This window comes from Cercospora beticola, chromosome 6 (assembly GCF_033473495.1).
Source record: "Cercospora beticola chromosome 6, complete sequence".
Classification (NCBI taxonomy): domain Eukaryota; kingdom Fungi; phylum Ascomycota; class Dothideomycetes; order Mycosphaerellales; family Mycosphaerellaceae; genus Cercospora; species Cercospora beticola.
In genome coordinates this window covers 2,728,877-2,754,871 of record NC_088940.1, presented here as the reverse complement: position 1 = coordinate 2,754,871, position 25,995 = coordinate 2,728,877, and the positions used below count along the sequence as shown (strand labels likewise).

Sequence of the window (25,995 nt, the reverse complement as noted above, 5' to 3'; positions counted from 1 at the left end):
CAGGTTCAACACGCATCTGTCAGATCGCTTAAATGTAGATATCGATACCCCATGGGATAGAATTCAGGTGTCGTTGGCTTCTTTAGTTGTGTCTCGTCGGTGTCGATTCTGCGCTCTCCACTGCCAAATACTTCCATAATGTGCTTGCGCCCTGTAAGCAGGCGCTATCTCGCCAGAGGAAGCCGCGCAGAATCGGATGTACCAACTTCCAGGAGAGAAGATTGAATCTGTGAAGTAATCGTCTCAGCAAGGCTGAAAAGAACTCGCGATGTGGAGTCGAATATGCTGCCATCGATGCAATGAACAGTGCCCAGACGAATATCGGGGCACAATCGCGGTCTCCTAGCATGGCGTTCTCTTGTTCGAATACCACTCGCATCTGGGTCAAGAGCTGGTCAAGCCATGGATCAGATGCTTTGACGGGAAACACAACCGAATTCGAGTACAAAATGCCAGCCATGCGAGTTGATTCGAACACAACTTCTGATCGGCAATTGTCTTGAGCAGGATTTAAGTCTCGCCAGGACGGCAAAGACAACAGTTCATGTTGTACAGCACTGCTGAGCTCAGCGATGAAGAAGGCTTCGTCACGGCTCACAGCTCGACCAGGCTGGGCAAAGTCGTCCAGTAGCTTATCGACACAGCTCAAGCGATAATACACGGCACAATGCTCGTGATTGAGGCCATGACTGATATGCTCGTAGAAGTACTTGCCCTCGATATCGCCGGACAGTTGCTTCAGTGCAGGACTTAGTGCTTCCATATACTGTTTCGATGACCAAATGCTCGGAAACCTTGGTTTCGAAGCGTTCCCGCTACCGTCGATCAGATCTGCCAGAGCCAATGTTCCTTCTAAACTCGGCAAAGTCGTAAAAGTTCCCAGCTCGGGGCCTTTCTTTCGTCGAACCAGTTGAGCCAGTGCTTGCCCATGCCGCGAATCGCCTCCGAGCTTGCCAAAGAGATCAACCCAACTCAGATTCCGTACATGAGGTGCAAAAAGCATCGGAACTTCTTTCGCAACACCCAAATTCTCGATATCAATTCGCCATAGCGTAGAAATTGCCAATAAAACCGGCTCAATATCCACATCTGCCAAATTGCCAAGTGCTTCGTTCACGAGACCAATAGTCTGGCCTCGATGCAGAAGCCGGTTATGCTGGATAGGTCTGCGCAAATGAAAGTCTTGTATGATGCCGCATGAGAAACTCAAGCTGTGGTACACAAGCGGATGCCGAAAAAAAGCTGCGACCCAGATGTGTTTTTGTGGTAGAGTCAACCATGCACCGAAGACGCTTTCGAAGCAGAATTGAGCGAGTTCGGCTGCCTCGACTGATTGTTGCTGCGGGAAAGAGTCAATGACAGCACCACCGAAGACTGGTTGGATGGTCCTGGGTATCGTAGGTCTTGGCTTCGGGTGTCGGGCGATGAGAGTCTGTCGCTCTCGTTCTATGAGGGCTCGTGTGACCTCTTCATCCGCAGCGCTGCCAGCTTGGAGGTTCGTCCGGTATCGAAGTGGAAGGGCATGTGTACCAGTTTGTGATTGTAGTGATGAGCTTCCAGATTGTATGCTGCCGGCTTTCGCAGCATTGAGAGCCTGAGCCTTCAGTTTCTGTCGCTGACGATTGACTCGTGCAACGTGAGCACGAGACTGCTTACTCCTCGCCGGTCCCGGTTTCGTCCCATCCTCAACGAACAGCCAAGTATTTGTCGGACTAGCTTCAGGCTTAGAAATAGATTTTGCGGCAGTCGACGCAGATTCCATTCCGCAGATCTTCTCCCATAACTTTCAGAGATCATCATGAAGCGAAGGAAAGAAGCTCGCACAAGACGAGCTGAAAGCTTTCCGTGGCCAGGAACGACAGTCTTGGCGATGCGGTGCGAGAACAAGCGAGAACAGTCCATGCCGAGAATCGACGTTCAGGTTTGGCTGACTGTGGCGTTGCGCCATGTTGCGCCATGTTGCGCGGGACGCAAATTGAGGTAGACCGGTGGTCCAAATCAGGAATTTGCATTATCACGATATTCGGCTGCGTGGGCCGAGGATGTCCTGCGTTGTGCATGGCACAAGCGTGCAAGCGAGAGGTGTGAAGAAGTCGGAAATGACGGGTCACAGAAGTGAGTTGGTAAGCGGACTGAGCTCCGTGTGACAGGACAGGCTATGTGCATAAAGAAGCACAGCTTCATTGATCTCATCTAGCTCGTAATTCGTCAAGTAGTACATACAATAGCCAGTTTATGTGCAAATAACTTAGCAGATCTTGTGGTGAGTACCCTTCACAGGTCCACCGTTGTTACCCTTCGACACTGCCGCATCTTCGCCCATTCCATTAGCAGTCGCATTCTTCTTATCAGAAGCCATTCCATTGTGACTTCCTTGGAATTGAAGTCCAGCAATGCCAGCGTAACCCTTCACGCCAGTGGCCTTCTCAAGCCGGCTGGCCAAGTCCTCGGAGACTTCCCGGAAGATGGCAATCTGGCGCTTGATGATCTCTTCCTTGTGGCAGTTGCCCATGTGGCCAGAGACGTTCTCGATGAATCGGGACTTCGCATCATCGTCGAACACATTTTCCCACAAGGCACGTGGTGCATTGAAGTCTTCAGGTCGGATCTCTGACAAGAAGGTAACCGCATTGCCGGTGAAGTGGCCGTGGGTCTTGTCAAGGTTGACAGGACGCTCACGAAGGCCCACGGGTTGAATAGAGCTCAAGTAGGCTGGTCGTGAGCCCTGGTTGTTGAATGCCATCGCACCGTCTCGTTGGAAGTTAGACATTCTGTATGGCACTCGAGGTGCGTTGACTGGCAGTTGTTGGTAGTTGACGCCAATGCGGTGACGGTGTGTGTCTGGGTACGAGAACAATCGTGACTGCAGGACTGGGTCTGCACTTGGCTCAATTCCAGGTGGCATGTGTGCTGGGTTGAAGGCAACCTGCTCGATCTCGGCAAAGTAGTTCTTGACATTCTCGTTCAAGTAGAACTCTCCGACCTTGCGAAGAGGAAACCTCTTCTGCGGCCACACATGCGTAAGGTCGAAAACGTTGATCTTGTCAGTCTCCCAGAGATCCTCGGCTTCCTTCGGGGTCATAGTCTGCCAGCAGACATCCCAGCCTGGGAAGTCGCCCTTCTCGATAGCATTGAACATGTCTTGCTGAGCATAGTCTGGCGAGTAATTGGCAGAGTCTGCTTGTGTGATGAAAGATGTTCCTTGCTTAGACTTCATATGCATCTGTCCATACACCCAGTCGCCATTCTTGTTCACCAGTTTCATGGTGTGGCCAGCATATCCATGCATCTTTCGCCAACCATCGGGAATACCACGATCACCCATCAAGATCATGACTTGGTGCACTGATTCAGGATTCTGTGAGAGGTAGTCCCAGAACATCGTCGAATCGTCCGCATGGGTCAAGTGTGAAGCTGGATCACGCTTCTGTGTGTGAATGAAGTGTGGGAACTTCGCTGGATCTCGCAAGAAGAACACGGGAGTGTTGTTTGCCACCATGTCCCAGTTACCCTCTTCTGTGCGGAACTTGACAGAGAAACCTCTGGGATCACGAGCACAGTCGTGCGAACCCGACTCTCCTCCAACTGTTGAGAATCGGACGGTGATCGGGCACTGCTTGCCAGCCTTGAAGATATCGGCCTCGCAGAGATCCTCCATGGAGTCGGTTGTCTTGTAGTAGCCATGTGCACCACCACCCTTAGCGTGAACAACACGCTCAGGAATTCGCTCGCGGTCGAAGTGTGACAAAAGGTCGATCAGATGGAAATCCTGCAGCAGCAGAGGTCCATTTTCGCCCACGCGTTGGGTCTCGTATGGATGAGCCACAGGCACGCCATTTGACGTGCAGTAAACTGTGTCTTCGGAGGACGCGTTCCTGTCATCGGAGTAGTCGCGATACAGATCGCCCTTCACACTACCGTCTGGAGCGCCGTTGGTTGCTGATGGAGCCATATTGTTGGTATCGTGTTGTAGTTTGTTGGCGTGCATGATGAAGACTGAGTGGCGGGGATATTATAAGGGACCTTGCTTCTTCCTTTCCTCGTTACGTCAGGCCTCCGACACGGAACAGTTTGCTGCACTATCTAACAGCTCGCTTGGCTCCATATGTACCTGTGCGGGAGTCCTGCGATCACTGATGAATGACGCTTTCTTGCTTACTCTCGCCGTCATTATTGGACGTATAGAGCCTGTGCAACCACGTTGCCGTAGCACGGAGATCGGGTTGTAGTAAGACATGGATGCCATTGGCTCTTTTGAGCGACTCTGCTGCGAGTCTGCTGCCGTGAAGAGAAGCTGTAGACGTCAGTGAGGATCATAGCACGCCTCAGCAGGCAAAGTTTGCAGTAGTGCGGCTCTGTCGCTGGCCTAGCTACTGATCCGGTTAGGATGCGGCGAAGTGATCGAGCCTCATCCGATGACAGGAGTCGGGTCCGATGCTCGGTGACCATTCACAGGCCTTCGCCACATTGCATCGACTGTTGCTCCAAATTTTTGCAGCGTCCTGTGAAAAGAGTGATGCCCAGCGAGATCATCACAAGGGCCACGAGTAGTTGGACTCAAAAGACATTGAATCCAGAGTGACCAGGACTACTTCGACTTCAGGCCTTCATGTCCGATGATAGGCCTGGCGTGGCGTCTTCAGTGGCTTATCGTAAAGTGCTTGGAATCTCGCGAGATCTCCTTCGAGCACAGGAGCAACCGCGGGTCTTCGATGAAAGTGCTTCTCTTCGATCCAGACGAGGAGTCAAGTCCGCCTGCGCAGTGGCCATATGTCTTGACTTGGAGAACTGGTACCGCGACTTGGGTGCAACCGGGACACTTGCCGAAACCTAATTGCTGTCTTGAGAGAATACATGTCAACCGTTGTTGAAACAATGTTTCACTGAAACATGCATGTCGAAGGTGAAAAAGGTGGAAGAGATGAAAACAACTGGAGGAAAGAACCTTCAAGGTGAAGTTGTTCAACTCCTTGTCAGTGACGACGCGAAAACGTCACGTCGGATATCGCAGGCTATTCGAACACACAAGTCTAGTTTATGCAAATGCTCTCTTTGCTCTCTGAACAGAGCGAATGCAGAAGTTATTCGCAACATCCAGGACTCCAGAAATTCATGTCATTCGTTGCTAATGTGCATTTCCATGGGTGCTAAGTACCTGATCCGACTTCGAAGTAGATGCCCTGTTCGGTGGTCGTGGAGCACATGCAATTCAGCGCCACGATGGTGCTTCATCGCCTCCTCTGATTTCTACCAGCGGGCTTTGCTGGAACTTCGCAAGGCTGCTCAGACAGCCACCAGCTGCATTGCAAAAGGAAAGCACATTCGAATTCACGACCCACTCGCAACTTGACAGCTATGCCCTCTAAAAGTCCTCGCCCTCGCCAAGCACATTCAAGTCACCTTCCTCGCCTCATGCACCTCAATCCTGCAGAGAATCAACTGCGCGATGAGGAACAATAGAGACATCGACGCGCTCGCTGCAGCTGAGATTGTGACTTTCCGCATCCAGGTAAGGTTCTCAATAAGTTCTTCTCGTTCCAGATCTACAAGGTCTCGTCCAGCGTAGTATGCTTTAGTGTCGTGGTACACTACCCTGAAGAATCGCGGTAATGTTGTGGGATGTCGAAAGGCTTCGAGACAAGCTCCCCAGAATTGCGATTCGTGGTCGGCTTCGTGTTGAGGAATGGGATGGCCGTAGAGGCTTGCCATGGTGGGTTGCGTGGGTCCAGGCTTTCTTGCTTGGTTCTTGCCGTGCTTGGTCTTTCGTGAAGCTCGTGACTTGGAATGCTGGACTCCGAAAGGTCGCAGTCCATCAGCTGCGCTGCTATGTCGCAGTTCTTGGCGGACGATCAAGTGGATGCAAATCCGGATATCGGCTACCACTCGCAAGGATCCGCAATGGAACGCAACATCGTGTGAAGATTGTGCGTTCATGACCAGTTGTTGGCCATAACATGAATGCTAGGACTCAAAAAGCTCGATTCCAGTCATTGCGCCCAGGTACTCAGCTGCTCCCTAGCTCAGCTCTTGTGCAAACACCTCCAGCGCCATGCTAATAGTCAATGAAGATGGGTTGTTCTCTCAGATGTCCGCCTTCTCAATAGTCATCGTACTCCAAGTGCTTTCTCCTCTCCTCGGCCTCTTCCTCGGCCATACGATAGTCGTCGCTGTCGACATCGCTGCCGTTCTCCCACACTTTATCGAACTCTGCATCCTCTGCTAGAGATCCTCCTCTCTGTTGCGGTATAGCCCATATCCCCTCTCTGGCCCTCTTGTGCCTCTCCCGATCCTCTTCAATGCGCTGCTCGATCTGCCTCTTGTCCAGTCGAATCGCACCGCTCCCATAGCCATGATGTCCTGCATTTTGCGGTGTGCCTCTGACTGCGGCCTGGCCCTGAGGTGTGTGGTGATGTGTAGAATGCTGACTCTCGTGGACGGGACTCGACGCGCCTGGCAGGTTGTCTCGTCCTTGCATAAGCTCCTCCAGTTCGCGCACGGTCTGGCTCTGTAGCACGCCCCTGCCCATCAAAGCTTGCAGCACCTTCCTGACCACTTTGACGTTCGCTGCGCCGCTCCCATCATCTGGTGCCACGAGATCGATGATCCTGAGAATGTCCCGCTCCACCATTCGCACGTACACTCCCGCCTCAGACGCAAGACCGCCATTGGCAAGACCAGTCTTGGCTGCATCGCACAGGGCCGGCAGGAAATACATGATGTTCGCGCGGAGGTTCATGTTGTTGCGTTCGAGCTGTTCGAGAATGCATGAGTGCAGGTCGTCGGCATATTCGCTGTGTCGGAGAGCATAGTTGGCAGCTTTCGTAGCTGATGATGACGAGGCGGAGAGATGTTGCAATTGTGAGGTGAAGCGCATGCGCACTTCGAATGGATCGGCCATCGCGCTGGCGCGTTGTTGTGAGATTGGAAAGCAACGAGCTGGACTTTTGAGATTCACTTCACGCTTGATGATCGGCAGGCGGCCCGCGATTGCGGAGAAGCAGGGGTGTGCACAATCGCACATGCACGCTTTCTGCTGCCTTGGCTGCTTCAACGAACTTCCCCAAAAGTTCTACACGCAGTCGACCACGCCAGATTCACATGCGGATCCTATTCACAATTCAAGTCCGTCGCCACAGCATTCTCTTGCCACATAGTCTATCGCAAAGGCAACTTGGTGCCTTTGACTGAATGTGTGAGGTTCACAACGACAGGTGATGATTCCATTTTCTATGTCCGTTTCTGAACGACCAAGCTACTTGCGTGCAAAGAGTGAGAGAGCGAAACGAGTTCGAGACTTGAAAGCTGAAGGGCAGGAAGGTAGCAATCAACTTACAGAGCTTGCCAAACATTTGCGAAATGGCGGGTGCCGCACGCGTAGGTATTCGCTCCTACGGGCGAGCGATTGAGGCAGGTACTCATTTTGGATGACCTCAGGATGCGATTGCAGACAATGATCGTGCAACGCGGGCCCGTCATGGTTCGAGCGAAGGTTGAGGGTCGGCTTCTTTGGGCACCGATCTTATGGACTGCCTGATGTGTAGTTTACGCTGGGTAAACTTCGCTCCCAGCCCCGAGTCGGCCGTACAGATTGAATACTCCAGAGCTGTAAGCTATCACTCAGAACATTCGCGACACGACGCTGACAGTCGTGCTGGGCCCAACAATATCGATGACAGCGGGATGAACCTATACCGAGCTTTTACAAGTCGCTGAGGTACGTCCCTGCGTTCTACGAGTCGATGGACCACGATTCGGTACACGGCGGCCGAGCTCGCTGCACGGAGCAATGTTCTGCAGCCAGACACCTTCACACCCTTCGCGAAGTATTCCTGCCCGAGGGTTCTAATCCGCTGGCAACTCTCGGTCGGCTCACTGGAACCGCGTCTCGTGTCGCGACTAGTGTCTTGTTGAATATTCGCAGATGCTCGTTCTCATTTACTTGTGTGACGTGGGAATGGGAATCTGCTTGTCGTACGGAGGTACTCTTCCTCGCGAACGGGGCGCTGGATTAGTGGTCTGTTACACGACATGTGGCCACCTACGTGGAATCATGAGAGCCTATCTCGACCTCGCTCCGACTACCAATGCGATGCGTAGGCGGTGGCTGACCTCAGTGGCACCTCTTGACACGACAAAGGCGCTGGTATGGCAGGTTGCATTCTGTCGTTATCCGGCACGAGAGTGAGGAGCTGTTGACTCCACGCAGTATTGTCTGCCGGAGAGTGATGGCGGATGGAGTATGAGGGTCGCGAAGGGTCTCCGGCTGCATGCAATGCACATGTGAACGCCATGGTCGAAGTGATTGGTGGCATGTTTTCACCGCTACTCGGGCAAAGTATTGCAGTCGGAAGGTGGACGGCGTGCGCAGAGGTGAGAACGACGCGCGTTGCCGTCAGTCCTCCGAGTTCTTCCATCTCTCGATTGAGTGCATGATGAGCAGCAGCAGGGCGCATGAATGGAAAAGCAATCGATGCGCACGCTCCCCGTGGTCGTTTGGGGCAGTGACGGCGGCATGACAAGTCGTCTGCGCGCAACGGCAGTGGGGTCTGGAGGCACCAAGGGAGTCAGCAGCAGCAGCAGCAGCAGCAGTGGTGGGAGAGCAGTTCGCGCAGAGTTCTGTTGCCACGCGGGAACAGATGGGATCCCAGTTGTGTATCGACCGTACGAGCAGCGGCACTGGCTGCGCTCGCTCCACGATCCAGCGCATCAGCGTGCTGGCTCCACCTCCACCACGCACGGCCGTCGCTCGGGACATAACGCGAATAGCCCGAGCGTCGTCTGTCTGGTACATATATCTACTTCACCCGTGCCGTGGTCGCTGTGATCGATACATCCTGTATTGCGTCGTTGTCGCTCGAGCAGTGCAGCACAGGCAGAGTGTCCGTCGTGCCACTGCAGTTTCGTTTCGTGCGGCCGAGGGGAGGTGAAAAAAGCTTGCTAACCGACTCGTCTCCCTGGTGCAGCTCATCTGCAGCTCCCGGCGCACCATTCACCTGCAGCGCTACAACGGACGGGTACCGACCACTTGCGTCGTCGACTACTGTACTGTGAGAGGGAGGCGATTGACGCCGGCCGCTAACTAGAAGCGCGAGCAGCTGGGCGCAGAACCCTCGCACGAATCCCAGCGCACATTGGGCTGCCACGCTGTGTCTCAGAGCCCGACGACAAGGCTGACGACTATTTCCATCGCGACTTGACGCATTTCTGCGCTCGGCATCCGCTGCGCTCAAGAAGCTGTCGCTCGCCGCTGTGCAGCACGACCAGGTAGCTCCTGCTCTGTCGACCTGCCTGCCTGCCTGCCTGCCTGCCTGCCTGCCTGCGTCGGCGTGCAGAGACCGGTGAGCTCTCGCAGCAGCCAAATCGTCTCTAGTGGCGCGCGCAAACACTCACCTTCCTGCGGCCTGCCCTTTTGACGTCGTTTTCCACCACAATGCTCAGACCCTACCCGAGACATTCAACAATGCACCCACAACCACACCGCGCATTCACCACGCTGCCCCGGTAGCTTCGCCCACCAGCACCAGCACCACGAAGCGGTCAACACGTCTGATCAGCCTCGCTTGCGCGGACGCTGCCGTCCCCGCCGTCGCCCGGGCCCAGAAGCGCAACAACACTCGATCCCCAAACGCAGCCTGACCGCGAATCAGGCATCACTGTCATGTCTCCTCGCGCAAAGCCGGCCGAGGTCGCCGACTACGACAGCGACGAGAGTCGCATCGTTTCTGGCACGGAAGTCTCGGCGAAGGCCAGCAAGCGCCGCCCGCTGGACCGCTCCTCCTCCAAGGCGCCGCGACAGGGAGAGCAATCAAGTCGGACGGCCGTTCCCTCGAAATCTGCAAGTGATTCTGGCTACTCATCGACCCCAGCAGCCGCAGCAGGCCCCAAGAGTGCTACTGCTGCGGCGCCCAACACGGCGTCCCAATCGGCGACAAACACGTCGCACCAGAAGGCATCTACTGCAAGTCCCGCAAAGGGGAAGCCCATCATTCATCGAGCGGACAGTGCACGGAGCACCACCAGAAGCGCCACTGTTTCCAACACGACTGCAAAGCTGAAGGACTGTCGTGACTCAAAGTGCCAACATCCAGAGTGCGAGAGCAAACGCAACCCGGAACGCCGGTATACAAACCCAAATCGCATGTCCATGCCGCCACCAGCCACGAATTATACATATCAGCAGCAGTATGACTATGCTAAGATGCCGCCGCCATCAGCAATATCTCGGCCACGTGCAGAGTCCATCAGTCGACCGAGGCCGCAGAGCATCCACGCACCAGCTGGCGTGTCAATTCCTTACACATCGGCTCAGTCTGGACAACCACCGTCAGTTTCTGCATACTATGGCTATCCCCAAGGGTCATATGGACAAGCCCACACAGGGTATGGATCAACTCCTACGCATCAGTCCGCGATGTATCCGCCGCCATCAACAGCGCCAGCAGTACAACCAACACCGTCTTCCCCTCTCACCGGCACATACCCTGGCTTCCCAGGACATACGACGGCCAAGTACTCCGCCCGCACTGGCAACCCAGCCGTTCCCGGACTGGCCAATTCGATCACGATGCCACCGCCAGCCCCAGCTTACAATGTCTCGATGGGCACCTCGGCTCGTGGCGAGCGTCGCGCTCTACCACCAGCTGTTACTAACAACAGACGGAGTCGCGGTGATGATTACACATCATCGGAATCCGAGAGCTCCGATGATGACAGCTATGAAGACGAGCGTCGGTACGAGCAATATCGGACCCGCGATGCAAAGCGCATCAGCTATGAGCCTGCACGATCGAAATCACGGCGGCGCGAATCTAATGTCGTTGTTGAAGACCCACGCAGGCCGACCACAAAGAAGTACCACACGACATCTGAATTACCAACGAGAAGGGGAAGCCACCGGCCATCGGCGTCCCGACCAGATCTTGCGTACAGGCCAAGATCAGACCCGAACGATCAGTACCTGTCGTCATCCGAGCATTATGATTCGGGCACGACCTCCAAAGCTGCCGTGGGTGATCGCAGACACACTGAGCGACGCAATGCAGTGGACAGACACAGCAGGAGACCTTCAGTGGCATCATCCTACGATACGCCACCGACCTCGCTATCAAGCGGTACTGCCTATGCTCAGGCCATTGTGGAAGACAAGTACGGCCGTCGACGAGTGTACCTTTCAAAGGAGGAAGTCGATGCTCTCACCTTACAACGCGAACGCGAAGAACGCCGTGAAGGACATCGCGACCGTCTGGAGGATTCGATCTTGCAGCAAGAACGCATCGAGAGGTACCAGAAAGACATGTCAGCTGGCATCGAGCGGCAAGCCTTCACAGCGGCCGATATCAAGCAAGCGAACCGCAGGTCCACTATGTCTCATGTTTCTGGTCGTAGCCACAAGAGCACCACTTCGGGGTCGAAGCTCTCTCGAGGCGGTGGATTGATGATAGAGAGCAACGGGACCGTTCTGTACCTCGAAGAGGGCATACAAGAGATCGCTCTCAAGGCCGCCGACGACGGTGGTACTCGTGTTGTCATCGGATCAGGTGGTCGCGAGACTTCATACAACGGCAGCAAATCCAGCGGAAGCCGCGTCGGTCGACCACGGACATCCCGCAGCCGGACTCTACACGACGAGGGCGGATACGAGAAAGACTACTGATGAAACACGCACCAACTCATGATCAACGAATATGGACATCCCTCCTCAAGAGGATGCATCAACTGATGCTATCATCGGCCTAAAGGTCAACGCAGCAACGACTCTACGAGATTTACACAACCTTTGACGATTTTGGTCGCACGACCATCACACCTCAAACCTTCACCTTCGATCTTCCGACATCTTCCAACATCCTTCAGCATTTTCCAGCATCTCCTTTGAGCGTTTCCTGGCGATTCAGCGATTTCTTAGCTAGCATGGCGCTTCCTTCCAAGCAGCGCATTTCTTCATCTTCTTGTACTGGATACCCGGCGGCCTCACATGCTTACTCCTTGACATCCTTTTACCATCGACTCCAGCTCCACGACCGCTGGGCGGCAGATTGGAAGCACTGGGAGCGACCAAAAGTCAAAAAGTACGTTTGTTTGTTTGCACGAAGGGCTATTCAGGGGCTGCTATTGTTGCAGTTTTGTTTCGCAACCAGAGAGAGAGAAAGGGGCACCGAAATTGGTGGAGCAGCGGCCCTCGCAACAGAAAAGAGGAGGGAAGCGAGAGGGACTTCCCGTTGATGGTCATCTGGGATGACTCTCTTACCGGTGTTTATTTGGCCCATGTTAGCGATACCCCCCAAATTATTTTTATGAGCGTTTCTTCTGATATGCATGTTTGCACGGTTCTGTAAGAGGAGGGATTGGTATGGCTCGCGTTATGCTTGAGCATCAAATTGTTCCTTCTTATCCTTCTCGCTTTTGCTCCTTTCAGCACGAGAACAGGCGGGAATGTAATGGCAGACGATGAGATTGTACGAGAGTCATGGCGCAACGGACGAGCACAGACACAAAGCACGCACAAAGCACGAGCCCCAAGGCAACAAAAAGACCGACATCAATCATCAGTAGCTAGGAAGTACAAATTGGGAAACGACACACGCATTCGCCCATTCCTTTTGCGATTGGGAAGCAAGAAATACCTTTGCCGATCCTCGTAGTGATCATTCTTTCACATTTCATTCCATTCCATTTCATCATTGCTATTGCCATGTATCTGCTTGGCTACACACTATTAACCCCACTCATAACCCGCTGTGCAGTGCTCGCTTGCCATCGGCACATTCAAACTAGCCCCATCCCATCATACACAAAACATCCCCATCGTTCGCGCCAAATTTTGCGCATCCCAGCCCAAACGCCTTCTAATGCCTAAGACCGCTAACGCCCAAAAGAAAAGGACGATCTCTTTGCTCCATTTTCCAGAAAATTCTTCTACGTGCGTGCAGCTTTCCGTCCTGCAGACTTCGGGCCGAGGAAAAGGTGATCATGCAGAGCTGCCCAATAATGAGTTCATACTTTTTGTTGTCCCATAGCACACGACCGAGGACATTATCGTGGCTAGTCTGCGTCTTGCAGTAATTTTTGTTTTCTTGTGTTCATGTTCCGAATCCTAGCGATCCGCTGCCAAGGATGAGAGTTTCGTCAAATCTCACCCCATGGGGACAAGCAGGGTGTAGTTTCCAACACCTTTAGTGCTGACAGTCTCACGGACTCGTAGTTTGTCAGCGCTTTGTGACGATCAAACGTGGCGTGGAGTATTTCGTCGCCCTTGCGCATGTTTCAAAAGTGCACAACAGTCTGCGCCCTCGTGCAGGTACACTTGTGACAAGCACTACTGCAGCTGACATGTAGACAGCTCTTGTGTGCGACGTTTAATCCAAGTCGCTGTCCTGTCCACCACGCCTGTAACCGCCCTTCCGCGTTTCTTTCTTGCGAGGTGAGCTCTGTCGGGTACGACTTCTCTCTGTCCTGGTACCGAACTCGGAGGAGTATCTTGGATTGTCGCTCGCGCGGGGGCGGTACTCGTCGTAGTAGCTTGCGGTCCTCGTACCTCGAGAGTTGGATTCAGAGGCAGTGTAGGCTGTGCTGAGGGTCTCTGATTCCGGACCAGTACCGTAAGAGAAGTCGCGCTTTCTGGGACTAGCAGAACGGGAAACGGATCTGTCACGGGCGTGGTGTCGGGAAGAAGCATGCTTGGATGGTGAAGCAGATTTGCGGACATGTGAAGGTGGTGCTGGTGGAGCTGCTTCGCGGTTCAGAGCTGCTGCTGCTGCTTCTGCTTCGCGCTTCCAGCGACGCTCCATTTTTGCAGCTTCGTGGCGAGCTCTGCGCTCAGCACGGGCTTTGTCCTTTTGTTCTTGGGTCTTTGGGATCATTGGCTGGTCGGAAGATTCTGTAAGAACAGTCTCGGTCATGATGTCGGAGCGATCGGTTTCGGTGTAGGCGGTGCTATCTGCCACTCTGTTCATGCCTCCAACACGTGCTGGCTTTTCCTTCTTGTACTGCTTAATGTCACGGTCCCGGTAGCGTTTGGAATGATGTCCACTGCCTCCGTCGTACTCGGTCATGACTTCCGTCATGCCATCGGTGACTGTTCGAGTGCCCAGAGTGTCGGTAAAGTCATCGCTGTATGTGACAGAGTGTGTTCCGCCCCATCCTCGCTTTGCTAGAATACCCTTCCTGCCTTTTTCATCTCTGCTGACGACAGATCGTGCCTGTGACTTCGCCCAAGCGTAGTGCTGTGTGCCTGCAATAGATCTGCCGCCGAGTTTCGTAGATTTGGTCGCATTACTCAGTGTCTTGCCGTCAGGTCCTTTTCTCCGCAGCACAGTAGATTTGTAGTCGTCCCAGTCGCCCTCTTGGAATTGGAAGCCACCGTTTTTGGCCCAGAAGAAGAACCAAATGGCAGCTATGACCATTGCTGCACCGAGGAGTGCGAAGAGGGCGAAGAAGCCCTTATTGTTGAAGGACTCGGGCGGAGATGCTCCTTGGCCGTGAACCACCCTTTCTTCCCGTCGAGCGATAGTTCGTGTCTGGAGGTCATGTTGGGCGATCGGTGAAAGGGCAGAGTCGTCGCGCTTGAAGAGATCGAGTTCATTGGATGATAGAAGCAAGTCCGGGGCAGCGTCTTCGCTCTTGACTGCACGAGCAATGGCCACGAAGCCGTCCACGGGTGCCATGTTGTCGAGAAGCTGTAGGCCCGGAGCCTCAGCGGAATGTGGGGTGTCGCAGTCGGAGGTGTATTGTCGGCGATGATGTCCGAGCGAGCACTATGCGATATTCAGTGTGTGCGTCGTAGTGATGATGGAGAATGAGTGCGAGTGACTTTCCGATGAGAGTTGTCGAAGTGTGCTGTGCCGGTGTGCTGATGTGCGGCGTCTTCCTGCCACCGCCCAGCCATCTCCAACTCCGCTCCGTCGCAGACTGTTTACCATGACGCACCCACCCCGGTCGCCCAGCAACGCCGCCAAGACTCGCTATTTTCGCGTCGCGCTCGTGAAATGCACTTCCGACATTGCCATGCTAGGAGGTACGCACCATGGAAACTTGGTCACGGCGAAGAGATGGCAACGCTTCTGCAATTGCATGATTTCGCGATCCCTGGGCGCCCGGACAAAGCGCTCCGCCTGGATGGCCAGCCACTGAGCATTGTCGATGAAAAGACATTCAATGCAGAATGCGATTCTTCAGCCTTGACGCCTGCAATTGGAGTCGCAACAGTGCTTTACAATTGGTGTCCAGAAGCACTGTTGGCATTACTAGACACCGACAATTGGTTCTCCTTTACCTGGACGTTGACCATCAACCAAGGCGAGGACAATGAGACCAAGTTCGAAATTGGGCGCATTCGCCAGCAGGTCACCATGGGAACTCTGGACAAAGAAGGGCTGTGGAGAGTCATGGTAACTTACAACATGACCTCTACGGAACATGAATCAACGGGAGACCCATGGCAGCCGAACATCGAGGAGACCATGGTCGACGACAAGAACGTCGAGGATGCAGCTGAAGTCCATCGATTAGGTGTCTCATTCGTGAAAGACATGATCTTGCACCGCCGATGGCTTACCGGCAAGAAAATGCGGCATGAGTTCTTCGTCGAGTCGCCTCATATCGGCATGGATCCTTGGGAAGATGGAATGCGCATGAACCCTCGCTGGTTGTACGAGAGCCTCGACTTGTCAAAGTGCTCGACATGCAAAGCAGCCGCCGAAAGTAGCAAACCTCTGAATCGCTGCGGCCGATGTGGCACGGCTGCATACTGTAGTGCAACCTGTCAGCAGAGGGACTGGCCCGTTCACAAAGCAGTATGCACCATGTCCATGGAAGATCGTGGCAAAGCCCTGCACTATTCACAGCATGGAGGGCTCGCGAATTGGCGAGACAGCATACAAGACTAGTGAGTCTCCTTCGTATTATGTCTGCTGCTGAAGCGCCGTCGCTATTTCTATCGCTCCTACGTCTCCTTCATCTTCGCAGCGAACAATCTGCAGCATCCATCCCACCCTCTGGCTCTCTTTCCCGTTGTCGACTGCAAGTCGTCATAGGTGCGGGAATGGAGGCCTTTTCCCATCTTGCACTATTCCAGGTAGGTTCTCAAGGAACAAGAAGATTGTATAGTGCTCGCGCAGTGTAACGGCAGCCTATTGGACGACAAATCGAACATGACACACACTACAAAGGCTTTGTCTGTGAAGGGTGAAAGCCTTTGTCTCTGAGTAGCAGTGAATGCACTTGTTCGACTTTGGATATATATTTCTCACTGAGCCTTCCAGCTCCGCGACTCATAGCCAGACACTACAACCCACCGACTCTTCCTCAACCGCCAAAGATTCCTGACGAAGTACACGCACTACCGTCCCACCAGCTCTCCCACAGAACACCAGAAGGAAGCAGCAGGCTGCTTTCCTTCCATAGCCAAGACACAATATGAGTGCTAACACCATGGCATCCAACTCTGCGAAGACATCCGATACGAGCGTGCAACAGCCTTCTCTCCGTCAGGTCATCTCACAAGTAAAACGCAACCGGAGTCCATACGCCATTCTTGGCATTCAACCCGAAAGTACTGAGCGAGATGTTACAATCGCCTACCGCAAACTGGCGCTACTTCTGCATCCAGACAAGTGTACGGACGAGAAGCAGAAACAACTTCACACTCAACTCTTCATCAAGATCGACGAAGCCAAAGATGCTATACTCCAACCCACTGTCCTCTTCCAAGGCGAGGGGAGCGAGGAGGTGAGCATGCAACCCACCAAGAGTCCGTGGAACAACCCGATGTTTCGAAAGAAGGCAGGCAGGCGCGGCAAAGGCTTCAACCGATGGGAACCACGAGCAGATGGCTGTTACCACTGGGTGCCAAGACCGAACAAATACAGGGATGGTGAAGGTTCAGACGACGAAGTCATAGAAACAGCAGATGCATCGGACGACGAATGGGTTTGGACCTCAGCAAAGCAGCCAGCCGCTGAGTCTCAATCTGAACAAGACGCCCACGATGACGAGCCTTCAGAAGCTGAACCTCAGTCATCGCAAAACGCCACCTGCGAATCAGAACACGACGACGAAGAAGATTCTGAAGACTCAGACTCAGACTCAGAGTCAGAAGAACCAGAATCCACTTCGCTCAAACTCCGCGACAACCTCTGGATCACACCAAGCGGCAAACAAAAGCAAAACCTCGGCAGAGGCGAACTCGTCCACGCACCCCGTCCCATCGCAAATGCCTGGGCCGAATACCATGCTGCCCGGTCCAAAGCTCACCAGAAGTGGGCTTGGAACCAGGAAAAGCAGAGTTTCAACAATTCTAATGCCCTTGCAAGTATTTACTACGCAGGCTGGTGGCAAGAAGATGGTCCGGCGATGTTTGCGGAAGAAGAAGCTGAGCTGGCGGTGGAGCACGAGGATATTCTTGAGGAACATGAGATTCCGAGTTCTGTTCCGTTTTGTTTGGGGGATTGGCTTCCGGAGTCGTGAATGATGGAGTAGAGGATATGTTTTTGTACATTATTGATGGCACTGCATAACTGGGCACCGCATCAGTAGCGAGCATGGCGAAGCAAGCACCCGAAAAAAGAAAACCTAGTGGAAGCAGTATTGCTTGAATACATTTTTGAATTTCTCATTTCGTCCGCGTCATTTCGTTCGTCTATCTCTTCTCCAATGTTTCGCGCTGGACGTGGCTTTCGAACTCGCTGCTTCTCCATGCTATCCGACTTGCCTGGAAGCTGAGCTGTTCGCTCGTCGGTCTCGGCATGGTTGGTAGAAGGGCAGTAAGCAATCATCAGCACAATGGCAGAGACGCTGTATCTTCGGCCAGGCCAGAGCTCTCCTACACGTTTCCCCCGGCAGCAGTGATATCCCAGTCCCTTAACCGACTCTAGGTACGACCTCTTCTGTTGAGCATGCTGTCATCACTCCATCTATCATTCGCTTTGTGCTTCGCGACTACATCCTCTGCACTGGACTCAAACCCAACAATTGCATACCGTTGTTCAACACAATCCTCGCGGCCTCGTACATCGCCATCAGAGCAATCTTCTTCTCCGGGCTTTCTGCGTACATGACACTCAGCGTCTTCGCATTCTTGTTGCTGCGGTCAACAGCATCGTAGCAAGAACTGAGCAAATGTGTCATCTTGAAAAGATACGTGAGCACGGTCACAGGCTCTTGAGTCTTGTACGTGTTGAGGAACACATCAGGCCATTGTGCGAGAGAGCGGATCAGTGATACGCCTTCCTTGGCCGTGATCAGGCTGAGATCGGCCTTCAGCATCTCTTCTTCTGAGACTTCTGCCTTCCTCTTGATCGAACATAGACGGGCGTGAGAGTATTGCAGATATGGACCAGTGTCGCCTTCGAAACTGCACATCTTCTCCAGATCGAAGTTGTATCCATTGACCATCTTTCCACTGTAGTCCTGAACCATGATGGCGGAAATGGCCAGGGTATCGGCAGTGGCCTCGGGGTCTTCAACCTGCTTGTACTTCTCCACGTTGCGGCGCATCACGTCGTGCATGAAGTCTTTTGCGGCGTCGAGACTGTCGGCGAGCGAGATGACAGTGCCTTTTCGTGTTGACATAGTCTGCCCTTTGGGATCCTTGACCATACCGAAGCTGATGTTGCTACACTTGGCGACAACATCGCTGTAAGGTGGACCCATCAGTTTCAGGATAGTAAACATCTGCTTGACGTGGACATCTTGTTGCGATGCGATCACATAAATCATGTGATCGAAGTGGTACTTCTCGTAACGCTCCAGATTGGCAGCCAAGTCACGAGTGAGGTACAAAGATGTTCCGTCCCTCTTCTTGACGAGTGTCTTGCCGAGAGTTGGAGCGCCGTGTTTTGTCAGGTCAACAATCACAGCACCTTTGCTGTCCTCGCTGATGTTTTTCTCCGCCAGAATTTGGGCCACTTTCTCCATGTCCTCAACCTTGACTGTTGATTCACCGCTGTAGTCGTCGAATTTGATGTTTAATCGGGAGTACATGCCTTCGTACGCCTTGATCGATTCGTCGCGGAATTTCTGCCAATTCCTCAACGCGTCTGGGTCGCCATCGACCATGCGCTTGAAGAAGCGACGAGCCCTCTCGTCGATGCTGGGCTTGTCCACGAGCTCCTGTTGCACCTTCTCAAGCTCGGCTGTCACCTTCTGTAACTCCTGCTCTTGCTCCTCAGTCCACTTCGGTGGGGCAGGTGCTTCAGCCTCCTTCCCTTTCGCAGGCTTCTTTGGTTTGGGAGGATTCTTGAGGTTCTCCAACTCCGTCTTCTTTTCCGTCAATATCTTCGCTGGCTTTTGTTCTTCCGAATTATCCTGGTTGATCTTGACATATACTGAATTCAGATGCTTCACCGGGTCTTTGAGCAGCTCTTCCTCATTTCCGTATTTCTCGAAACCTTCTGACAGAATTCCATATTGCTTGCCCCAGTCACCGAGATAGTTCATTGACACGGCCTCCCACCCTGCGCGCTCAAACATTTTGATGAGGAAACCACCAATGATTGTACTCCTCAAGTGCCCCGTGTGGAACTCTTTAGCCACGTTCGGACTCGAATATTCGACGATGATTTTCTTGTGTCGACTTTCTGGGTTGGAGGGGTCTTCGAGCCCCAAGGTAGGGTTGAAGCCGTAGTTGCCCTTTTGCTGATGGATCGCAGGAATGACAAATTTGGCAAGCGGTTCTGGTTTGAAGAAAAACTTCACGCTCGTCTTCTCGACCGTTGGCTTCTCGATGAGAGGCGAGTCAAACTTCTCGGCGATCTCAGCAGCCAGCTCGTCGGGTTTCTTGCCCTTCAAGCGCAATGCAGGCACAGGCAACACCAAGTCGCCATGCTTGAGGTCCTGTGTCCATGCCACTGCATTCTTGATAATCTCCGGAGCAGCTCCTGTGATCTTTTGCAGCTGGTCGACAATCACTGCTCGGTATATATCGACGGGGTTGCGCTGTGGGTGCAGCAGTACGCCTTCTGGCTTTGGTAGCTCCGAGATGCCCAATGCCTGCAATTTAGAGGTGATTTGGCTGAGATCTGCCACTTGGCGATGATTCCCATTCGATAACGCCATCTTTGGAGGCGTCCAGGGGACGTATGTGTGTCGGTGGTGCGAGAAAGTGTTGAAAAGGAATTTCTGGCCTGGTCGGCCCCGCCAATGCGCTGCGTGTCGTGTCGCGATGGCTTTGGGGAATGCTGTGCGATTCGGTCGAGCGACGGTCCAGAGAGTGCTACACGTGCTTGCGGGATTCGAGCAGCGCATGCACGAGGTGTTGCGAGGACGTGATTAAAGAGAGAAATTGTGTTCGCGACACGGCTGTGCAAACAGTCACTCTGTGACAACACTTTCTACTTCTGCAGAAGACGGCTCGACCCGCAAGATCCCTGCCCGCCAAGGCCATCCCACCTCCGCCTCAGCACAGTCAGCGCTGATGGAACGCACAAAGGACCAACAACGCGCTCGTGAGACAACAACCGCCCGCGACAGCCTCAGGCCGACAGGTACAATGTGCATGATGACTGCCGCAAGTCGTTCACAGACCGATCACCGAATCGTCGCCGAGGTCCCTCACCATAGCTGCACCGGCGTCCCTCTGTGCTCCGGCGATCACGGCGCGAAGTACACCGATGTGTCATTCCCAACCTGCAAGACCCATCACCGAAAAGTGCAGCAAAATATCGCTTTGAGGGGCTCATGAAAGGTTTGGGACAAGCCAGAGATGATACTGCAACATATTCCACCCTCGTGGCGCCTCAGACGTAAGAGCGGTGACTGTGGTAGCTCTGAACATTCATCTTCGCTCAGACTCCTCCCAGCAGCTGACGGTGACCGCCGCTGAAGCAAATCCTGCACACTCAGGTCATCGGGTCCAAAAAGTGCTTCAGACAACGGATCTAGATTCCAAGTCATCGCAGGGAATCGTCCTTATTACTGCAACGACCAGGTCTCCTGAGGTCGATGGAAAGTCGGAAGCGGAGGATCCGATGCTTTTGCTCGCTAATCGCCAAGCTCGCAAAAGGTGCTTGACCGAAACGCCGTCGCCGCCTCAGAGCGCTGTCGCGTGGATCGCAAAGCTTGATAACATTTTAGTGCTGCAGGAATTTTGCTGCAGTGGCTGGTTCAAGTAAGCAGTAAGTCATGCTCGCGACCAGACATTCGGCGATCGTCTAGCGACAGATCTTTACAATCGGCTCTCGGATGCCTTCAAGAACATCGCTACAGTGTCAAAGAAGGGCCAAATCTATCTGAGAGCGCGAATACTGTCGTCGTTGGCGCAAGGTAAACTTTCCGAACGTCAACGTGGAGTTCTAGCATTGAGACGGCATCTGCACAGATCGGCTTCGTCCGGATTCCGCGGACGACTGCCATGCATAACGCGCGCACGCGGAACCCACCATGACGCCGTCCGTCTACACGATCTGTAATTCCCAACCCTGTCAGCGGTCGCGCCTGCTTATACCTCGTGCCCAGGGCGCCTGTATAGGGATGCTCACGGTCACTGGCGCTTCCGACCTCCGCCAGGAGAAGTAAGTTTTCAAAATTGATGAGTGCACGCTCGACGTCAACGGCTCAGAGGGAAACTTTCTTTGGCCCAATTTCCCAATAATGATATAGCATATTTGTTCACACTTCAGCGACTATGCACCTGCCACACTGGACATCTTTCAAGCTTTTCAAGAGCCACTTCAAACCCGTCGAAGGGAACTTGGCACAGGCTCTTCAGAATTCCGGTCATTGTCAAATGCTGTTCCGACCACAGAAGCCGTCCCGGCTTACAATTTCAACTACTGCTACAGAGGTGCAGGCTACGATTGAGGAGGATAAGCGTAAAACCAGGGAAGAAGAGTCAATCATGCAAGCATATCATATTGCCAGAATCGCCCGCAGTCGACTGCAGAAGGAAGCCGAACGAAAGGATCACAACTTGAGGTGCTTAGTCGGGCATGCAAATCTCCTGGACGATCTGGCGGAGACCATTGAAGAGGTCGACCCCGACTTCGACATTGATGAATTGGAGCCTTACATCGAATCGCCAGTCCTTTGTGACAGCGTGACGGCCAAGCCAATACGTCGCGGCCAGGTCGATGCCATCCTACGGAGTATCGACCTGCCTGAGGATGCCGACGACGAGATACTCGACGATGACGACGAAGACGAGGTCTACGACGAGTCTGATGACGACCTCGATGATCCTCCAACTCCACCATCGACTCCAGAGCAGGCAGAGTTCGGTGGAAAGCAAGACTACGGCGCCCTCCTGACGGGGCATGGCCTCATTTCCAACGTGGAGTTCTCGTTGGAGCCGGACTATGGTCAGGAGGATGAGGAGTGTACCGTCGCCGAGCAGTCCTGCATGGATTACACTCCACCCAAGACTATTCGGCGGATGAAAAGGTTGCCCATTATCACCATCACAGCTCTTGGAGAAGACACTTGAACGCAAATCAAGTGGCCGCCATCCATCGACGGATGGCGTATCAACAATCTCAACTCCTTACTAAGTGGCTCAATTTGGATTGAACGCTGGTGATATCTCTCCAGGATGTCGCATTATCCGATTTTCCTTGGAAGCCTGCTGCGCATGCACCGGTCCAGGTTTACCCGCCGACACACGCCTGACGCAATAAATACTGCAGTCGATATTCACTGGGAAAGGCCTCTTCTCCAACAGCTCCCGATCATGGCGCCTCCAGGTTCGAAGAAGGCAGAGGCTCGATCCAAGTATTCTTATCCCACTCAACGTGTTCCAGCCACTGCAGAAACTCCGCGTCATTGCCGATGGGAAAGTACGTCGACGACGAGTCGTCATATACCGCAGCCTCTCTCGTCGCTGGCGCTGATGAAGGCAGTGGATTTGGGGACAAGATCTGGTCCAGCACTCTGGACAGAGCTCGGCGACCTTGATCACAGATGAAGAAATTCCCCTCTCCTGGTCCGACTGCCGAAAGTGCGGAGATGAAGACGCTCAGGTCTTGAATGGTCTCCGAGCGAGGCAGGAGGTCGGGTGTCCATTGTCGTGTCCGTTCTTGCGTGAGCAGCTCAACTGCGAGCACACCAGCAGCTGGCAAACCGTGTAATGCAAGCTATGATATTATTAGTACTCTTCCACCGAACCTTCTTCACGTGTAGAAATAAGCTTACCAAATAAATCAAATCTCCCTGAAAATCTCGAAAGAATTCCTTCTTCGACTGAGCCAGTAGGACCATTTTCAACATCCTTCGGGCGATCGGAATAAGTTTCTTGGTGTCAGTGCGCAATCTACTGACCATCGCTCGTTGCAACAGAAACTCAGTATGCGCTATCCCGGTATGAATGCAAAAGTGCACCAACCGCGTCGCATCTTTGACTCGATTCACTGGGAATCCCATTCCAAGATATGTATTACCTTCGCTCAGGACCTGTTCGGGAGTGATGCACATGAAATCCGGAAGACTCTTGTGGAGGCGTTCCATTTTCACTCGAACCTGCTCAGTCTGTTGAGCAATGTCTTCTTCGTCTGTGCCGAGTGCGATTTCGAGAATTTCTTCTCGCAGACTGGCTTGTTTGAACCAGACGCGCAGCCAAGTGTTGCGGTGGAGGTGGCCGCTTGTGTTCCAGCCATTTTCGTCCAGTTGCGACAAAGCGGCTTGTAAATCTGCGCCCTCGGAAACGACTTCTTCATCGGAGAGATCCAGTGGCGATTCCATTTTGCAATATCTGTGCGATAATCTCGGAGGCCGACCTAGGAATGTGGCAATGGTTTTGTCGTGACCGAACGCAGAGATGAAGATCTTCTTTCGTAATTCTGAAAGGAAGAAAGGTGTGTGAGCGTCGGGTTTGTTGCCTTGATGTAAACCCATGGCCACGACAGCATCGCAGACTTCTCCAGTTCGTTGCCAGGCAGCGTAGTGTGCATCGCCCTTGATGCACTCTACCAGGATCAAATCCTCGTACATGAAACAAAGGTAGATGTCGTTCAAAACCTCGCATTCGTAGCAGAAGCAAAGACAAAACTCCGATGCTTTGCGCATACGGTCGGCAAATGTCGCCCGATCGACATAACTCTCTTGCACAGAGTCGAATATTGTGTCCCAGTTGCTCAGGTTCACAGCAATGAGCCCCACGAGGCTGAGGATTATGCCGACCACTTCCCAGCGCAAGTGTTGGCCGGATGCAGATTTGGACCATTCTCTGGCAGTCATGTCGCCGTGGACTTTCATTGACTGGCGGGTATTTCTCCACACCAGTTCAGAGAGCGCGAGGAGTTGTTCTGTCTTCCCTTCTGCGAGCACATCTCCAAATTCGGTCCATAGCTCATCGATCCAGATTTTGAAGATCGGCTGCATGATCACGAGGCCGTCGCAGAGTTCGAACCATCTGCCCATATATTTGCGGTACACCGGAAGATCCTTGAGCATAGAGAGAATTTGAGCACCTTGTTGTATCTTTTCTGCGCTGGTCACTGGCAAATCTCTTGCTTCATCGACCTCCGGTGTTTGTAATATACTCGAATTCTCCTCGTAGACAGCCGAGTAAGATGTAGCACCGAGATATCCAGTCTTGCTGTCTCGAAACGACATAGCACTCGCAGGGCTTCTATGTGAGTCTATCGATGAGATTCGTGAGCTGCCAGTTGCAGGCGACACCATCCGTACCAGAGGCGATCGTACCATCGGCGATTGGCCAAGAGAAGTGCCGTTGACATGCAATAGGGCCTCTTCCTGGCCTGAGGTCGTATTTGCGCTTGACGGCGGACTAGCTAGGTGATTCGGACGTTGCTTATCGAGCCTTTCAGTTGGGTAAGGTACTTGTGGTAAGGTTCGAGCGGGATTACTCGTGCGAAGTGGACCTGCTCCAGAAGACATGCGAGGTTTGGTCAAAGGTGCTGGGTGATAGACGCATTCACTCTCTTTGCCTCGACGAGCGCATCTTCCACATATCGGCGTGCTGTGATCGCAGCGCAGCTTCCCTCGCCGACACTGTCACACTGTCAGTAGATGTGTAGCAGAGCAGGTCTTGGGATCATACTGGTTCACAGCTGAACAACTTCCTATACTGCAGTTAGTCATCGATAATACGGGCTCTGTGACAAGCAACATACCCGTTACGTCGATATGAGGGGACCAGACCAGTCTCAACAGTTGTGGGCGGGACATTTGTCGCGGGGCCATTGGCGCCAGACAAATCTGTTTGGAACAACATGGTCCTTGGTTGGTTCAGCTGCGCATCGAATACAAGATTTCCAGCACGTTCTCGTCTTCCCCGGTGTTATCGTAACCCAGTGAAGACCGTATTAACGGCGAAGATGAGCATGCAGGCGCGGAATGAAGCATTAGCTTAGGCTGCCGTGTAGAGACGTGATCCTGGACCGCTTTTCCAGCGTTTAGCCGCATTCACCTTTCAGACCAGGCCGGTGGCATGGATGGAGTCTGCTTCAGGCAACAAGAAAACGTGGAGGAGGACCAGACAGAGTGCGGTGTCAGTGGCTAGTCATCCGAGGAGCGGAGTAACGTGGCCAAGACGCGGCGTTCGCGATGATTCGCATCTGCCGACATCTCTCCACTTTGGTAACCGCCTCGCAGCAGGCTTGGTCCGTCGCATCACTAATCAACGATGATAAGTTGATGGCTGGTATTAGACGCATCTCGAGGAAATCATGGCTGTTTTGGACGGCCCATAAGATGACATTGCAAGTGGGAAGGAAACAACATCGGAAGCTGTCGGCATTTGCAATGTGCACAGACCAGCCGAACTCCGAGTGCTGAGTTCTTCCTTCCCCTTCACAGCTTCACTTCCCCACACCATTGGTCCTCAGCGATAGCTCAGAATGATGCTGCCTGAGTAACCCAATCCACTAGCACACCGATTCTCAATTGGCTATTCCGGCATCGATCCTCCGAAGATAGGGATTAAATCAAGCTTCTACGCGGTGAACAAGAGCAGGCATCGAATGCACCGCGCCGATCCAAAGCAAGCGATCCAAACAGACCCCAGCATCGCGTGCTGGCAAGCAGAATCACTTGCATTAGAAGAAA

The 25,995-nt window shown here is 53.3% G+C and overlaps 10 protein-coding genes across 10 annotated transcripts; 4 read left to right on the top strand and 6 right to left on the bottom strand.

The window, feature by feature from the left end:
* Positions 1 to 82: 82 nt before the first annotated feature.
* Positions 83 to 1,762, bottom strand: RHO25_010142 (uncharacterized protein; the record flags this gene model as incomplete). Its single annotated transcript, XM_023601658.2, has 1 exon — positions 83 to 1,762. The coding sequence occupies one exon, from the start codon at positions 1,760 to 1,762 to the stop codon at positions 83 to 85; it is 1,680 nt and encodes a 559-aa protein (XP_023453174.1).
* Positions 1,763 to 2,248: 486 nt separating this feature from the next.
* RHO25_010141 (uncharacterized protein) lies at positions 2,249 to 3,988 on the bottom strand (the record flags this gene model as incomplete). Its single annotated transcript, XM_023601657.2, has 1 exon — positions 2,249 to 3,988. One exon carries the CDS (start codon positions 3,986 to 3,988, stop codon positions 2,249 to 2,251), a length of 1,740 nt encoding a protein of 579 aa, XP_023453177.1.
* Positions 3,989 to 6,097: 2,109 nt separating this feature from the next.
* On the bottom strand, positions 6,098 to 6,898 carry RHO25_010140 (uncharacterized protein; the record flags this gene model as incomplete). The annotated part of the gene is made up of 1 exon (XM_023601656.2): positions 6,098 to 6,898. One exon carries the CDS (start codon positions 6,896 to 6,898, stop codon positions 6,098 to 6,100), a length of 801 nt encoding a protein of 266 aa, XP_023453176.1.
* Positions 6,899 to 9,658: 2,760 nt separating this feature from the next.
* On the top strand, positions 9,659 to 11,653 carry RHO25_010139 (uncharacterized protein; the record flags this gene model as incomplete). Its single annotated transcript, XM_023601655.2, has 1 exon — positions 9,659 to 11,653. One exon carries the CDS (start codon positions 9,659 to 9,661, stop codon positions 11,651 to 11,653), a length of 1,995 nt encoding a protein of 664 aa, XP_023453179.1.
* A 1,702-nt stretch (positions 11,654 to 13,355) lies between these two features.
* Positions 13,356 to 14,663, bottom strand: RHO25_010138 (uncharacterized protein; the record flags this gene model as incomplete). The annotated part of the gene is made up of 1 exon (XM_023601654.2): positions 13,356 to 14,663. One exon carries the CDS (start codon positions 14,661 to 14,663, stop codon positions 13,356 to 13,358), a length of 1,308 nt encoding a protein of 435 aa, XP_023453178.1.
* A 384-nt stretch (positions 14,664 to 15,047) lies between these two features.
* RHO25_010137 (uncharacterized protein) lies at positions 15,048 to 15,884 on the top strand (the record flags this gene model as incomplete). The annotated part of the gene is made up of 1 exon (XM_023601653.1): positions 15,048 to 15,884. One exon carries the CDS (start codon positions 15,048 to 15,050, stop codon positions 15,882 to 15,884), a length of 837 nt encoding a protein of 278 aa, XP_023453181.1.
* Positions 15,885 to 16,428: 544 nt separating this feature from the next.
* Positions 16,429 to 17,463, top strand: RHO25_010136 (uncharacterized protein; the record flags this gene model as incomplete). Its single annotated transcript, XM_023601652.2, has 1 exon — positions 16,429 to 17,463. The coding sequence occupies one exon, from the start codon at positions 16,429 to 16,431 to the stop codon at positions 17,461 to 17,463; it is 1,035 nt and encodes a 344-aa protein (XP_023453180.2).
* A 471-nt stretch (positions 17,464 to 17,934) lies between these two features.
* On the bottom strand, positions 17,935 to 20,052 carry RHO25_010135 (uncharacterized protein; the record flags this gene model as incomplete). The annotated part of the gene is made up of 1 exon (XM_023601651.2): positions 17,935 to 20,052. One exon carries the CDS (start codon positions 20,050 to 20,052, stop codon positions 17,935 to 17,937), a length of 2,118 nt encoding a protein of 705 aa, XP_023453654.2.
* A 1,567-nt stretch (positions 20,053 to 21,619) lies between these two features.
* RHO25_010134 (uncharacterized protein) lies at positions 21,620 to 22,417 on the top strand (the record flags this gene model as incomplete). Its single annotated transcript, XM_023601650.2, has 1 exon — positions 21,620 to 22,417. One exon carries the CDS (start codon positions 21,620 to 21,622, stop codon positions 22,415 to 22,417), a length of 798 nt encoding a protein of 265 aa, XP_023453655.1.
* Positions 22,418 to 22,658: 241 nt separating this feature from the next.
* On the bottom strand, positions 22,659 to 25,162 carry RHO25_010133 (uncharacterized protein; the record flags this gene model as incomplete). Its single annotated transcript, XM_023601649.2, has 4 exons — positions 22,659 to 23,063; positions 23,122 to 24,939; positions 24,989 to 25,010; positions 25,062 to 25,162. The coding sequence occupies 4 exons, from the start codon at positions 25,160 to 25,162 to the stop codon at positions 22,659 to 22,661; spliced, it is 2,346 nt and encodes a 781-aa protein (XP_023453663.1).
* Positions 25,163 to 25,995: the final 833 nt, after the last annotated feature.